This window comes from Momordica charantia, assembly GCF_013281855.1.
Source record: "Momordica charantia cultivar OHB3-1 chromosome 1 unlocalized genomic scaffold, Mcharantia_2.0 BLBB01000001.1, whole genome shotgun sequence".
In the NCBI taxonomy this organism is placed as follows: Eukaryota; Viridiplantae; Streptophyta; class Magnoliopsida; order Cucurbitales; family Cucurbitaceae; genus Momordica; species Momordica charantia.
Window position 1 is genome coordinate 10,431,559 of NW_028275157.1, and position 14,488 is coordinate 10,446,046.

General features: G+C 33.5%; 1 protein-coding gene across 1 annotated transcript; it reads left to right on the plus strand.

Moving 5' to 3' along the window:
- Window positions 1-4,383: 4,383 nt before the first annotated feature.
- FTIP1 (C2 calcium/lipid-binding plant phosphoribosyltransferase family protein) lies at window positions 4,384-8,524 on the plus strand. Its single transcript, XM_022295956.2, has 4 exons — window positions 4,384-5,221; window positions 5,826-6,728; window positions 7,374-8,116; window positions 8,229-8,524. Exons 1-4 carry the CDS (start codon window positions 4,715-4,717, stop codon window positions 8,446-8,448), a joined length of 2,373 nt encoding a protein of 790 aa, XP_022151648.1. The 5' UTR covers window positions 4,384-4,714; the 3' UTR covers window positions 8,449-8,524.
- Window positions 8,525-14,488: the final 5,964 nt, after the last annotated feature.

The following is a 14,488-nucleotide window of genomic DNA, read 5'->3' on the forward strand; positions in this document are numbered from 1 at the left end:
GGCCATATTTACAAATTTGTCACAAAGAAATAATTTGCAAATATTATAATTTATGTTGTATATTACTAATATACTATTATTTTTTTTATCATCGATAAAGTCTATCACACTGATGTACCAATGTTGATGTCGATTTCTGGGAGATGCCACGTACATCTTCGTCTACCAGCTCAGAGTTCACCTGCACAAAACAATCTAGCATGGGTATAATGCTCTCTGCCGAATGCACTTCAATGCCTAAGTGCATGTGTGTCGAATTCTCCCAAAGAGTTGTGTAGAGAATTTTGACTTACCTTTTTTAAGGTTTATCCTCCCTTGTATATGTGGAGAGAAGGATGCTCGAAGAAGGAGACGCAAACACAAAGACTAATATGTTGCGCCTGTGGGTTGTGGAGAGACAACCGACATTTTCCTTCACTCTATGCACTACAGGAGGGGGGCATAACTGAATGATCCTTCAGAGCGTATCGCCATTTGGGCACAAGGTGTTAATGCCTCGATTGTGGCTGTCTCTCGACCTATTGTCCAAGTACACTAGGCCCTAAACTAATGTGCTTTGATTTTTGGACCTGGTGTGCTCGCTCCTCATTGTGATCCATGTGGCTTGATTGGAACTTGGATGCGTGTTGCCTTGGGTTTACCCGATAACAATGACTAATATAAAATACATCACTAACACACCATTTAATGTACTATTGGTAAAGTCTATCTCTATTATACCAATATAACGTATATCACTACTATAATTTTTTATGGAAGTAAATCACATAAAAAAATCACTAATATAGAAGTTCTAACATTTGTGCCAATTTTATGATGGGGCAAATTTGCACTCATTCAAGCTAAATCCACTATTTTCAAAAAAAAAAAAAAAAAAAAAACCCTACAATTAATCCTTTTTAAATGTTAGGAACACCATTGCCCTTAAAAAGTGGAGTTTTATGAAGGAATTTGCCGAAAGAAAGAAAGAAAAAAACAGTGGACAAAGTTAAATTATGTATACACAAAATTAGGGAATATTTAAACAAACTTTACCTTTATTCTTTCATTGGGATGTCCATATATATTTTGATTTTTATGTCACATTTTGTCTAATGTACAACTTTCTCCTAAAGTTTTCTCAAAATCATCTTTCTTTGAATTGCATTCAAATGGGAAAGTTACCTCCAAAGTATGATTAAAAAATAAGATAACTATAAATAATTAAACTTTTGTTTTGCTCTTGGAATTTGTAAATTAAAAATGGTTTAAAACCATAATGATTCAGACATTATTTTATAATAAATAACCATATAAAAAAAGGCTTCACTATTTTTGTTTAAGTTCATTTCTTCATAATATTACTTAAAAAATGATGGAAAATTATTCTAACTACACCTTTAAAAGCAAGCTACTAATTTCGGACTACTTACGTTAGAGTCATGTGTTAGTTTAATTCCACCGGTGTAGAAATGATTTATCAAGTTAAATTATAAATTTGGTCCTGAATTCTTAGGATTATGTCTAACAAGTTACTAAACTTTAAAAAGTATCTAATATAGGTTCTAAATTTTCAATAATATTGAATCTATAGATTCCTGAACTTTAAAACACAAAATGTCTAACAAAGTTGTCCTTAAACTTAATTTTGTGTCTAATTAATGAGTTTTTGAATTTTTAAAATTTGTGTATAATAGCCATGATCTACGGGATACTTTAAATTCTAAGAATCTACTGAATACAAATTTACGGGATACTTTAAATTCTAAGAATCTACTGAATACAAATTTAAAAGTTTAAAGTGACTTCAAACATTTTATGTGAAATTTTTGAAGACAAATAAATAATTGATTGAATAATTTCTTTTCACAGCTTGGGAAGTGACAATTAAAATAATAGGAACCAAAAGTTGCTTGTGGAAGGGGAAGGAAGAACAAGAAGAATCCAAAATTGAGGAGAGAATATATAAAGGAAGAGGAATAATGGGCAAAAGCTTCTTTATGTCCACATGTTTCCTTTTGCTTTTCTTTCAACCAACTCTCAACCCTTCTTTACAATTTAGGTCTTCCAAAATTTTTCTTTTTATCTTTATAGTTGCACTTGTCTTTATCTCAACAATGAAATGGCTTGGCAATGCAATTTCAAACAAGATAAAATTAAATAAATGAAATGGTTATTCAATTCAGACCACCATTTTGCATGATTCATTATCGAAATTCAGGGTTTCAGCGACGACATATTTTATCGCTAAAAGGTCAAAATTCGTCCCCAAAAACTTTTGTGATCCTATTACATGAATTTCGTGATGTATTGTTATATTTTCACGATACCAACGTGTTACAAGTTATGTTCGTTAGAAAACATAAAATTGAGTAAGAAAATTAGAAGGAATTATTTTGGTTGAAAAATAATATCGAAGTCGTAAATAAAATATATATCTCATTCTTATCAAAAATTATTTGGTGTGATTTTGTTCCTTAATTAACCATTCCATGTAAGTTCAAAATTTTTCTTTCTAAGAATTGTTTGATATACAATGTTTTAAATCTAGTTTTAAAATCTTTCTTATACCTATAATGGCGTAGAATTACTAGCGTCCTAAATGATATCTCCATTATTATGTTCATAATTTTGACTGGATAGACTCAGACTAAGAAAAAAAAGGTTATTGATTGGATTTTGATTATGTTTGGTCATGAATGACCAAATCTGCAAGTCTCGAATCGATTAAGACGAGCTAAGCAGTGAACTCCAGATGCCGTGCAGAGGACCTGCAAAACAGAATAGAAATTCCGATACTAAAGTCAGTAAGCGTCCAAGTCAACTCGAGAGAGAGAATTGGGTTGATCGCGTACCTTGAAATGGAGTGGAACGGTCCTATTTATAGGTAAGGTGACAAGGTTCTCGAGGTCCAAGTAATATATTTGGTCGGCTCGACATGAGAACTCATGACCGAGGTAAATACACTCGCATGGGGCGACGCGTGAATAGCCAACCATAGCATGCCACGTGTAGGTTGAGAATTCACATCCAACAGATTACTTCCTTTGAAATATACGGATTTTATTGCATTTTAAGATATTAAAAATATAAACTTTAGAAAACATATGGATAAAAAAAGATTAAATTTTTAATACAAGGGCTAAATATATTTTAACTAATTATGTAAACAGTGTACATTTTCTAAAAGCAAGGGACAGAAGTCTAACTTCACTTGCAAATATGTCATAGGCTAAATTTACCGATGAGATTAAGGTTTTTATCCAATCTATAATCTTTTGAAATTATAAATTTATTTATAAAATTTCCCTTTGTTGTATTAAAACTTCTCAATTAGATCCTTAAAAAAATGCATTTTGTTAATATAAAACTAATGTGTGATTAAATTAATATTCTATTAATTAACAAGACTATACACTTGGATATATGTCATTCAAAAAAAGAATGTTTAGTTCAGATTTTTTTGGTAGGTGCATGGGAGTTCAAACGTCAAATAACATTTCAATGGTATATTCACGTATCTAAATATGTTGATTAGAGTCTGCTCTTTCCACTAAAAAAATTAACCATAAATAAATAATACACGAAAAAAAACATGTTTAGAACGATTTGTGACATTTTTTTAATTGTCATAAATTCTTAAAATGGTCAAATTAATTGTCATAGAATACTATTTTTTTTATTAATTTTTCGTGATATTTATGAAATGTCATATAAAATATGTAAAAATTCGTAAATCATCGTTTTTTTCTGACAAAATCACGTCTCAACGAACAGTTATTGACTGTGATTGAATTCAAACAAAAAAAATCAGTTTTTGGGACAGTTTTTAACTGTCATAAAATTATAAAAACCCGAAAATTAGCATTTTTTCCCACATGAAAACGTACCCCGCAATTTGTGACAGTTTGTTTTTGTTTCCAATCTTTTTTATTGTTCATAACTGTAATGGAATACCAGTTTTCTAGTAGTATAATAAAATAATATCAACTTTATGTAACATTTTCTTTTCTTTCTACAAACTTAAATTTTCACTCCCCACTCAAAATAAGAAGACATTGAAATCAAATCCAAAGGATTAAGAGAGAAAGTAGATATTAGTTTAGTTTAATTTGTACAATTTAATATTATACAAATTTTACTAGTTAAAATGGTTACAAATGAAATGTAAAAGCTCCTCAAGTCCCAATGAACCAAAATAATCAAATAAAGCATATTGGTGAGATTCCTTCCACATATATTCCTCCTTTGAAAATTTTAAAAAAGCTTATCTTTGTCCTTCAAAGTGGGGTATTGATTCCTTCTCACTATAGGAAGGGAATTTTTGAACAACTATACCTCACACACTCACTTTTTTTTCCTCAAAAAACTTTAAACTTTGACAGCTTAATTGCACATGATTCTCCACTCTTAGTTTATAGCTTTTAAACAAAGCAAAAAAAAAGCCTCCCTTTTTGCACTATACTTGGAACTCCCTCAAACACACCTCATAATTCTCAATCTTAACCCAACAAATTAGATCAACCCATTTCAAAACTTTGAGAGAATTCTTTCATAATTGTTTTCTTGGAAAAGAAAGATCAAGAAAAAGCCATGAAATTCAATGCTTTTCTGATTGTTTTCTCCAACTACGTTTCGTGAAAAAATTCTCTTTAAAACCTGGTTTCCAAATTGTTGTGACAGAGTGCGATTGTGACAGTTGGTATCACGGTTGGCTTTAAACCAGCTTGTACCAATGAGTGCACCGGCGCCAGGCAACGAGAAGGAGGACTACAAGTTGAAGGACACGAAACCACAGCTTGGTGAGCGATGGCCGCACGGGGGACTACGTGGCGGCGGGGGATGGATAACGAGCGAGCGAGCGACGAGCACATACGACCTTGTGGAGCAGATGTTCTATCTTTACGTGCGCGTGGTGAAGGCGAAGGACCTGCCACCGGACCCTATGACAGGGAGCTGCGACCCATATGTGGAAGTGAAGCTTGGGAATTACAAAGGAAGAACACAACATTACGAGAAGAGAACTAACCCGGAATGGAACAACCAAGTTTTTGCTTTCTCCAAAGACAAGATTCAGTCAACAGTTCTCGAAGTTTTTGTGAGAGATAAAGAGATGGTGCCGAGAGATCAATATGTAGGGAAAGTAGTGTTTGATTTGAATGAAGTGCCCACCAGAGTCCCACCGGATAGTCCCTTGGCGCCCCAGTGGTACAAGTTGGAGGACAGAAAAGGCGATACTAAGGTAATGTTAAACCACCACTAAACTCATCAATTTAGTCGCTGTAAATGATGAAAATTTTAACTCGTGGATGAGCTAGTCGATTTTAACTTTAAACTTTATGTTTTATAAAATTGATATCTTAAATTTAAAATAAGTTGTGATTCGCTATCCACATTCATAACAGTGTTGGATATTTCTAATTAGTTGGATTTGGGAATTTTGTTGCTATACCTTCAGTCTCTTTTGTTTTCTTGATTTTGTTTTGGACATTTCTTTAACATGAATTTAAGTATTTTGTTATTTAAATTTCGTATGATTTGTTGATTTGTTCACCAGCAATTTTCAAATTTTATTTTAAGGAGATATTAATTTCAACACTAAATTAATGAAACCAAAAGTTTAAACTTAAAATACAGTTGAAGTACTTTATCCTTCCCAGTATTTTTTATTATTTTTAACTTTATCTAGTACGAGACAGATAAGTGATTTATTGATATCAATTGAAAAGGAAATAATATTACCTACTATGTGCCATATAACTTGACCTCCTCAATTCATACAACACCACTAAATTCTCAAAGTTTTTAAGCTAATCTAATAAATTACAGTAAATTTAATCTCTCAGGTGAAAGGGGAGATCATGCTAGCGGTCTGGATGGGGACGCAGGCTGACGAGGCCTTCCCGGACGCGTGGCACTCGGACGCGGCCTCGGTCCACGGCGAGGGCGTATACAACATAAGGTCAAAAGTGTACGTGTCGCCCAAGCTATGGTACCTAAGAGTAAACGTGATAGAAGCACAAGACGTGGAGCCACAAGACAGGTCCCAACCCCCACAAGCCTTCGCAAAAATCCACATAGGAAACCAAATCCTCAAAACAAAGCTGTCTCCGACAAAGACCACAAACCCACAATGGAACGAGGATCTAATCTTCGTGGTGGCCGAGCCCTTCGAGGAGCAGCTCGTGCTGACAGTGGAAAACAAGCTCTCATCCGCCAAGGACGAGGTCATGGGGAGGCTTATCACGCCCCTCCACGGCTTCGAGAAGCGCTTGGATCACCGAACCGTGCACTCGCGATGGTTCAATCTCGAGAAGTTTGGCTTCGGGGCCTTGGAAGGCGACAAGCGGCACGAGCTGAAGTTTTCGAGTAGAATCCACTTGAGGGTGTGTTTGGAAGGGGCTTACCATGTGATGGATGAGTCCACAATGTATATAAGTGATGTGAGGCCAACGGCGAGGCAGCTGTGGAAGCAGCCCATTGGGATTTTGGAAGTGGGGATATTGAGTGCTCAAGGGCTGCAGCCAATGAAGAAGAGTAATGAGGGGAAGGGGAGTACGGATGCTTATTGTGTGGCTAAGTATGGCCACAAGTGGGTGAGGACAAGGACTGTGACTCAAAGCTTTAGCCCTAGGTGGAATGAGCAGTATACTTGGGAGGTTTATGATCCTTGTACGGTTATTACTATTGGGGTCTTTGACAACTGCCACTTGGGTGGGAATGACAAGAACGACTCGAGAATCGGGAAGGTAACGATAATTTCAATTCGATAGTACAAGACTTAAAAGCTTAGAATAGGTTATGATATGTGTTTCATCTTTGAACATTGAACTTTATTCTATTTTAGTCTTTCATCAAATATTGGTAGAGAATAACTATTTTGGTACTAAAATTTTAAAAACGTCTATTTTAGTCTTTGAACTTAAAAAAAGTAACCATTTTAGTCATTTGATTTTGAAATGTTTGATTTTAACTCATACGCCTTTTGAAAAATAACAAACTTGCCTTATAATGGTTTTGCTTTTAGTATATGTTGCATTAGATACCCAATAAATTAATTAAATTTATCCAATCCATCAATTTACTTTTTTGAACTGAGTAGTGTAGTAGTGTTTTATTCATCTTTAATACGGTATCAGCGTGAGAGGTCCTCTGTACTTAAGCTTTTTGAGTTGAGTGGTGGGTTATTCAAATTAAAGCGAGTATTAATTGGATAAATATTAAGTGTAAAATAAATATTTTAAAAACTTAGAGACCAAAATGATTCTTCTTTTTTTATGTTTATACAGTAAAGTAGAGATTTTAAAAGTTAAGAACCAACCAAGATAGAATAAAGTTGAAAGTTTAGAGACTGAAATAAGATTTGCTTAATCATTCACTCGTATTGTTAACAGGTACGAATCAGGCTTTCTACTCTAGAAATGGATCGAATCTACACCCACTCTTACCCACTTTTGGTGTTACAACCATCTGGTTTAAAGAAGATGGGGGAGCTCCAACTAGCCGTGAGATTCACTTGCCTTTCCCTAGCCCACATAATATACCTCTATGGCCATCCCCTCTTGCCCAAAATGCATTATCTTCACCCTTTCACCGTCAACCAACTAGACAGCTTAAGATTCCAAGCCATGAACATCGTAGCCGCAAGGCTCGGCCGAGCCGAGCCATCGTTACGAAAAGAAGTCGTAGAATACATGTTAGACGTGGATTCCCATATGTGGAGCATGAGGAGAAGCAAGGCCAACTTCTTCAGAATCGTCTCCCTCTTCTCTGGCGTTATCTCGATGAACCGATGGCTCGGGGAGGTTTGCCAGTGGAAAAACCCTATCACTTCGATCCTCGTCCACATCCTCTACTTCATCCTCATCTGCTTCCCGGAACTCATCCTCCCCACAACTTTCCTCTACATGTTTCTGATTGGGATATGGAACTTCAGGTTTCGGCCGAGGCACCCGCCGCACATGGATATAAAGTTGTCGTGGGCGGAGGCAGTTCACGCAGATGAACTGGATGAGGAGTTCGACACTTTTCCAACATCGAAGGCGCAGGATGTGGCGCGAATGAGGTATGATAGGTTGAGGAGCGTGGCGGGGCGAATCCAAACAGTGGTTGGTGACATAGCTACACAAGGAGAAAGGTTCGTTAAATTACCATTAAACCTATAAACTTAAAAGAATATTACAACAATTTCCTGCTACCAACATATGTTGTACTGGCTCGATATATTTAATCATTTATATTCTTAACAGGTTTCGGACGTTGCTCAGCTGGAGAGATCCGAGAGCTACGAGTCTTTATGTGGTGTTTTGCCTTGTTGTGGCTATTGCATTGTATATTACTCCGTTTAAGATTGTGGCTTTGGTTGCAGGGATTTATTGGCTTCGGCATCCTAGGTTTAGGAGTAAGATGCCATCGGTTCCTAGTAACTTCTTTAGACGATTGCCCTCTCGAGCTGATAGCATGCTTTGAAAAAGTTAATTAAGTAGGAACCCACACCATTGAAAAGCTAATTCTTGAGAGATATATAGACATCTCTTTAAACTTTTGCTTTTGTTTTTTATTTTCTTTTAACTTTTTTCTCTTTAAATTGGAATTGACCCAACAAACTATCTTTTTTATCAAATTATCCTAGATTATTCAAACGAAACCGTTCATGAGCATAACTTAGCGGTAATTAGCATATATCTTCAACCAAGAGATTGTAACTTCGATCCTCCCACCTCAGTGATGTAAAAAATATATATAGTCAAGTCGATATTTAAACCATGATATTAACCACGGAAAATTATTAGAGTCAAAATTGAAAATTTAAAAATGTTATCCGAGGGTTCTGAATCTCTCAGCTATCTTTCTCTCTCCTCACGCTCTCTCCCTCTCTCCTCACGCTCTCTCCCTCTCCAGTACTCTCCCTCTTCTCATGGTGAGAGAGAGAAAGAGCTAGTGATGTTCTTTGTCAATGATGATTGTATTTAAATGCCCTATGAAACTAAAAAATAGCTCAATAAATTTGGAAACAAAAGATTGAATAAAAAAACTTAGTTGTATTTCATATATTTCCAATATTTTCTAATACGTTCCTGGTAACAGATTTAGAAAGTGGGATCAAGTTGTTCAAATTGTGTTTAGTAATATATTCCTAAATAATAAAACTAATGGTAATTATCGACTTTTGTTTTTAATATCCGTAAGTATTCGGGCCAACTTATGTGTGACTAATTTCACAGGACAACCGTCTAACTTTACTACAGTTAGTTGACAACGAAACTCATAGTATATTAAATTCTAGATAATAGTTTGAATTCATTCCGTCTAAATTCTTTTAAATTTACTTACAGGACCAGCACATAATGTTAAATTATCTGACTCAATATTTAATTGACTCTCAAATATTATTAATAAATTTATAAACATATTTTAGGTTATAATTTTTGTATAATTGTTATTGGATAATGCTGATAATATTATATAATTTATAATTTATTATAGTACAAAATAATTTAATTTTTACCAAAAATAAAATGAGTTTATATCACGAAATAGTATATTTACTAAAGTTTTATCAACTTCAGTGTAATTATGAGTATTAAATTTCAAAATTAACCGAAAACATAAAAATACTGTTTTAAGAATTTCTCCTATTTGAATTGCAAAATTCAAAAATTGTTTTCAGATTCAAATCCATTAAACAACATCCAACAAGGATATTCACATAATTTAATTATTTGATTGAGTGAATCTGAAAAGAAGATAATTTTCCCGTCAAACAAACCGTAAGCTTAACTTTGGTGCGTAGTTTATTATATTCTTCCTTTGATTTCTCCTTCAAGAAATTGGGAAGTATGTTTTAGTAGAAGTCGATCGGTTGAACCTTTTTTAATGCTTCTAAAGTAATGCCTCTTTCGAAAATTAAATGAAAAAGAAAGACTTATTAGTGAAAATTCATGGACTACAAGTGTTAAAGATTCCACATCAAAAAACTCAAGAGACATAATGCAAAGTTTATAAGATCGATGAACTACTCTTATAATTGCTAGTTGATTTTGAGATGAAACCTATAAATTTTGAGGAAAAAAGAGTAGGAATAATTAACAAAAGGTTTATAATAGACATGAACTACTCTTCTCATCGTCAATTGGTTTGAAATGGAAACCATGATATGGTATCAGTGTCATCTATATAGAGTTTTAGCCAAACTTTAGAGTGAGCAACAAAGGATCAAAAGCTTATGAGTTAAGCAAAATTTCTTGATTGTCTTTGCCAAAACCCGTGAGCAGAAAGATATTTGAAGGCATTTTTCCATCTAAGGAATTATGCTTGTAACGGCTAGAGAATTTACAAGGAAAGAATTTATGCCCAATAGTCAAAAAATGGAAAAGGAAAATAGTAGGTACATATGGCAAGATTGATTGGTTGTGATAGTGCAATAATTAGAGATTCTTGCTGATTTGAGGGATTGATTTCCAGCTTGTACTTCCAGCCAATTTATCTAATGAAAAGGAATCTACTTGTGTCCAGCTAATATTTTAGTGTCATTTGGCTACTGATACTTTGTTGTTTTTATCATCCTTTCTCAGACTTAAGGTAGTGATTGAAAACAGCTTTTGTCAATGGTTTGGTTAGGATGTCGGCGAGCTGTTGTTTAGAGGTTACGTATTTCGTAATGAGTAGCCCAAGTACTACCTTCTCGCCTACAAAATGATAGTCCAACTCTATGTGTTTTGTCCTAGCATGGAATACATGATTAACAGGTATATAAAATGCACTCATATTGTCATAATACAATTGTGGTGTGTTTAATAATGGAATGCTAATGTCACGAAGGATGTAGATAATCCATGTAAGTTCAGCTGTTGTGCTGGCCATGGCTCGATATTCAGCCTTTAAGCTTGATGGAGCAATAGTAGGTTGCTTCCTGGAATATTGTGAAATGCAATTCACTCCAATGAATATGCAAAATCCAGTGGTGCTGCGTCTAGTGAAAGGACACCCACCCCTGTCTGCATCACAAAAACCATATAAGTTAGTGGAGTTATGTTTATAGAAGGTGATATCATGATCCATTGTTCCTTGAATGCAGCGTAGGATTCTTTTTCACAACATTAAAGTCCTTAGTTGTTGAATTTTGGAGTTGTTGATATACTCAGTTCACTACGTACACAATGTTAGGTTGAGTGAGTGTCAGATACTGTAAGGAACCTACAATGTTTCTGTATAGTTTGGCATCATAGGTTGATCATCATTTGGTGAGTCTTGAGTAGATGTGGCCATATGTGTGCTCATGCTAGATGCTCGTTGCATTTTAGTTTTGTTTAGGAGGTTGTGGGCATATTTCCCTTGAGATAGCATGATTTCTTTAGATGTGTGTAGACCCCTAAATTTGTCCAATATTTCATTTCATCATTTTTTTTTACTTAATTAATAGTAATTTTTCAATAGAATTTTTGTTTATATTTTGTGGGAAATATTTTCTTTTTGTTGTCTGTCTTATGAAAAAATAAAAAAATAAAAAGTAAAAAGTTTTTGGTTTAAATATCGATTTCTTTATTATCTTTTTTTTTTTTCAAAATCAAATTATTTTTAATAAAATATTAAAAATAAAAAAAGTAACAAAATGATAAAGATTTTTGTAATTAAATGTGAATTTCCATATTTTCTCAAAATAAAATCTTTTCAATAAAAATAAAACAAAATCTTACTCATATGGAAAAGTTTTAAATTTGATTTAGCATAATTTGGTAAAGATTAAAATTTGTAAAAAATTATAAGATTTGATTGATTGTGTAATGAATGAAAATATTTTTTTCCATTTGTAAATTAGGGTTTTGAAACACTATAAATAGGAACTAGGTGGCTAGGTTTAAAAGGAGGGAGAAACATATCACAAAGGAAGGTGTACTACTCTCATTTTTTGCTCTCTCTCAAGGTTTGCTTCTTTTCGTTTTTTTTCCTCTTGAATCGTTACTGTTGCGCCTCAACTTGATAACTAGAGGATAAGTGCAAGTGCACACTGTCACAAATAATAATCTGGAAATATTCCAAGTTCGTCTCTACAGGGACTAGTTTTTCTTTTAAAATTGAATTTGAAAACTGTTGGAATGAGCAATCAGGTTTGTGATAAAAATTGGTGAGATTGGGTTAACACGAAAAACACACAAAAATAATAGAATTTAAAAGGTCAACCCCTACTTCTGTTTAGTTCTAAAATGATGAATTACACCAACCAAATGTGCCCGTAATTACGCTCAATTTATGCAAACTGGTTCAACTCCTATTCCATACTGCTTTTGGTTTGTTTAGAAGTTTAGGTCAGTGTTTACATATGTCTATGCAACTCTAGAATCCTAAATTAATTCAATGCAACTTACGTTTAACGGGTAAGATAGCCTATGTCTAGGATCTTGTTTTAGTTCTTATTTCTAAGTAACTTCCCGTTTTACCTTGATGAAATCCGTTTGACTCTAAGCTTCTCAGAATTAAATTCAAACCAATGTGATTTAAACAAGTGGCCAACAAGAAAATCAACTGGATAAATTGTATCAATCAAGATAAGCAAAAGAAGTGTAATACGACGTGCTCACTGATAGATGTAATTTATAGTGATAAGAACTAAAGCATTTGTAGGAGGGTTGAAAAATTAATTTAGCTACTCATGGAATTAAAATAAATGCAATAGCAAAAGAAGATAACAAAAGAATGCATTTTCATTGAATCGGGAAAGAAGAACACAAGTTAGAGTAACTAGAATTTCGATAAAATAAGCAAGGGATAAGTGTAAAAACGATAATGGAAGAACAAAACTTAAAGCTGGAATTAAAACTTAAAAGCTAAAGTTGACAAGAATTTAGAAAGAAAAAGCAAAGTATGGAAAATGAGATGTGTAGAAGTGATGTTTGGAGGTTCCTTTTATAGGCCATGGAAGTAACAAGTATTCGAGAAATTCAAGGGAAGTTGGCAACCACTCTTTGTAGAGATTTTAGGAGTAAAACTGAATCTTGGACCAATAATTTGGTCAAAAGTTGTTATTCCCGTTTTGACAATCTATGCATCGAATGTGGCTGGCGCATTGCAAAGCTGGAAGTTCCAAAACAATTGGCTGGCACATTCTTCTAATAAGCTAGAAATTCTGGGCATGAGATGTGCCTGACGCATTGCAGTCATCAATTTCCAATTTTCCTTACAAAATAAACAAATTTTCATCAATTAGCCTCTATTTGCTTCTAACTATTTGCCTAAGTCTTTAATAACGAAATATGCACAATTTCCATGAATTATATGCATTAACATACATTTTCCATCATAATTAACTCCCAACCAAACATGAAAACTACTTTTTTTTTAGCCTTTAATCAAGTCTTATCAGTTACTTTATTCGTTATCCCACAAATTCTCTCTCACCACTTCCTACTCGTTCCTCACAATCTATCACACGGTATGTCACTCGCTCTGTACTTTTTTCTTTTTTTCTCTTCTACTCACCTAACTTCTTTTATCTTCTTCCATTCCATTTGGTTGCTTTTGTTTTATTTTCTTCATTTTTTGTCTCCTTATTCATTTTCTCAAAAAGTTTGCTCTATAAACTATTTTCACCACAACTTTCTTCTTCATCATTTGACTGGTGACACATTTGAATAAGAATGCAAAAACCGAAGTTTTGTAAGACGGTAAGTTTTCCATGTTATCAAATAAAGTAGATTGATATACTTCCTCATATAATGTTTTCGTACCTATGTTTCAAGCGCAAGTTTAATTCTTTCGACATTATTTTCGGGATATGTTTCTTCCCTTATTTTATTTCGCCTTGTTCTTCTTTTATCTCTATTGCTAATTTCATATCATGGTTGCTTGAACTATTTGTAACATGGGTGATTTTTTTATTATCTTTTTAACATATTTATTTTGTTTACATGTATAACATTTGGCAAATGTATATAATATTGTACAATAAATGTTATTTTTCTTAATTTTATTAAATATCTTCAACTAAAACTTTGGTAAAGGAAAGCCCCAACGATGGAACCTTGAAATATTCGGGAAGTCGATGTTCTCGGACTCTTGAGTCTAAAGATCAATATCTCGGACGCCAAGATTTGATTTTTAATATGTTTCCTAAAAAATTGTGCAATTTTAATCAATATGGTTTAAACAAATATTTATCTGAGAAAATATCTTTTATAAATGCGTTTTCCCCTAAAAATTTCAAAACTTTTAAAAGCATTTACGATATTTCTAAAAAATAACAAATCAAATATTTGTCATTAATATTTTTCCTAAAAAGTTCCTATGATGGAAATTGAGGAGTTCGAAAGGTCGATTCCCTAATACTCTCGAGGTGGTGAATTTATTTTGGGAGGCCGAATTAAGTTCAAATAAAAAAAATTTCTTAATGGCTTTAGGCCACTCATAATTATTATTCATTATTTACCTTATGAATAATGATCAATAAAATGTGGGACATTTAAAAATAAAAATAAAATTCTTTTTTTTGAAGGCCATTTTCTTGAAAACAATA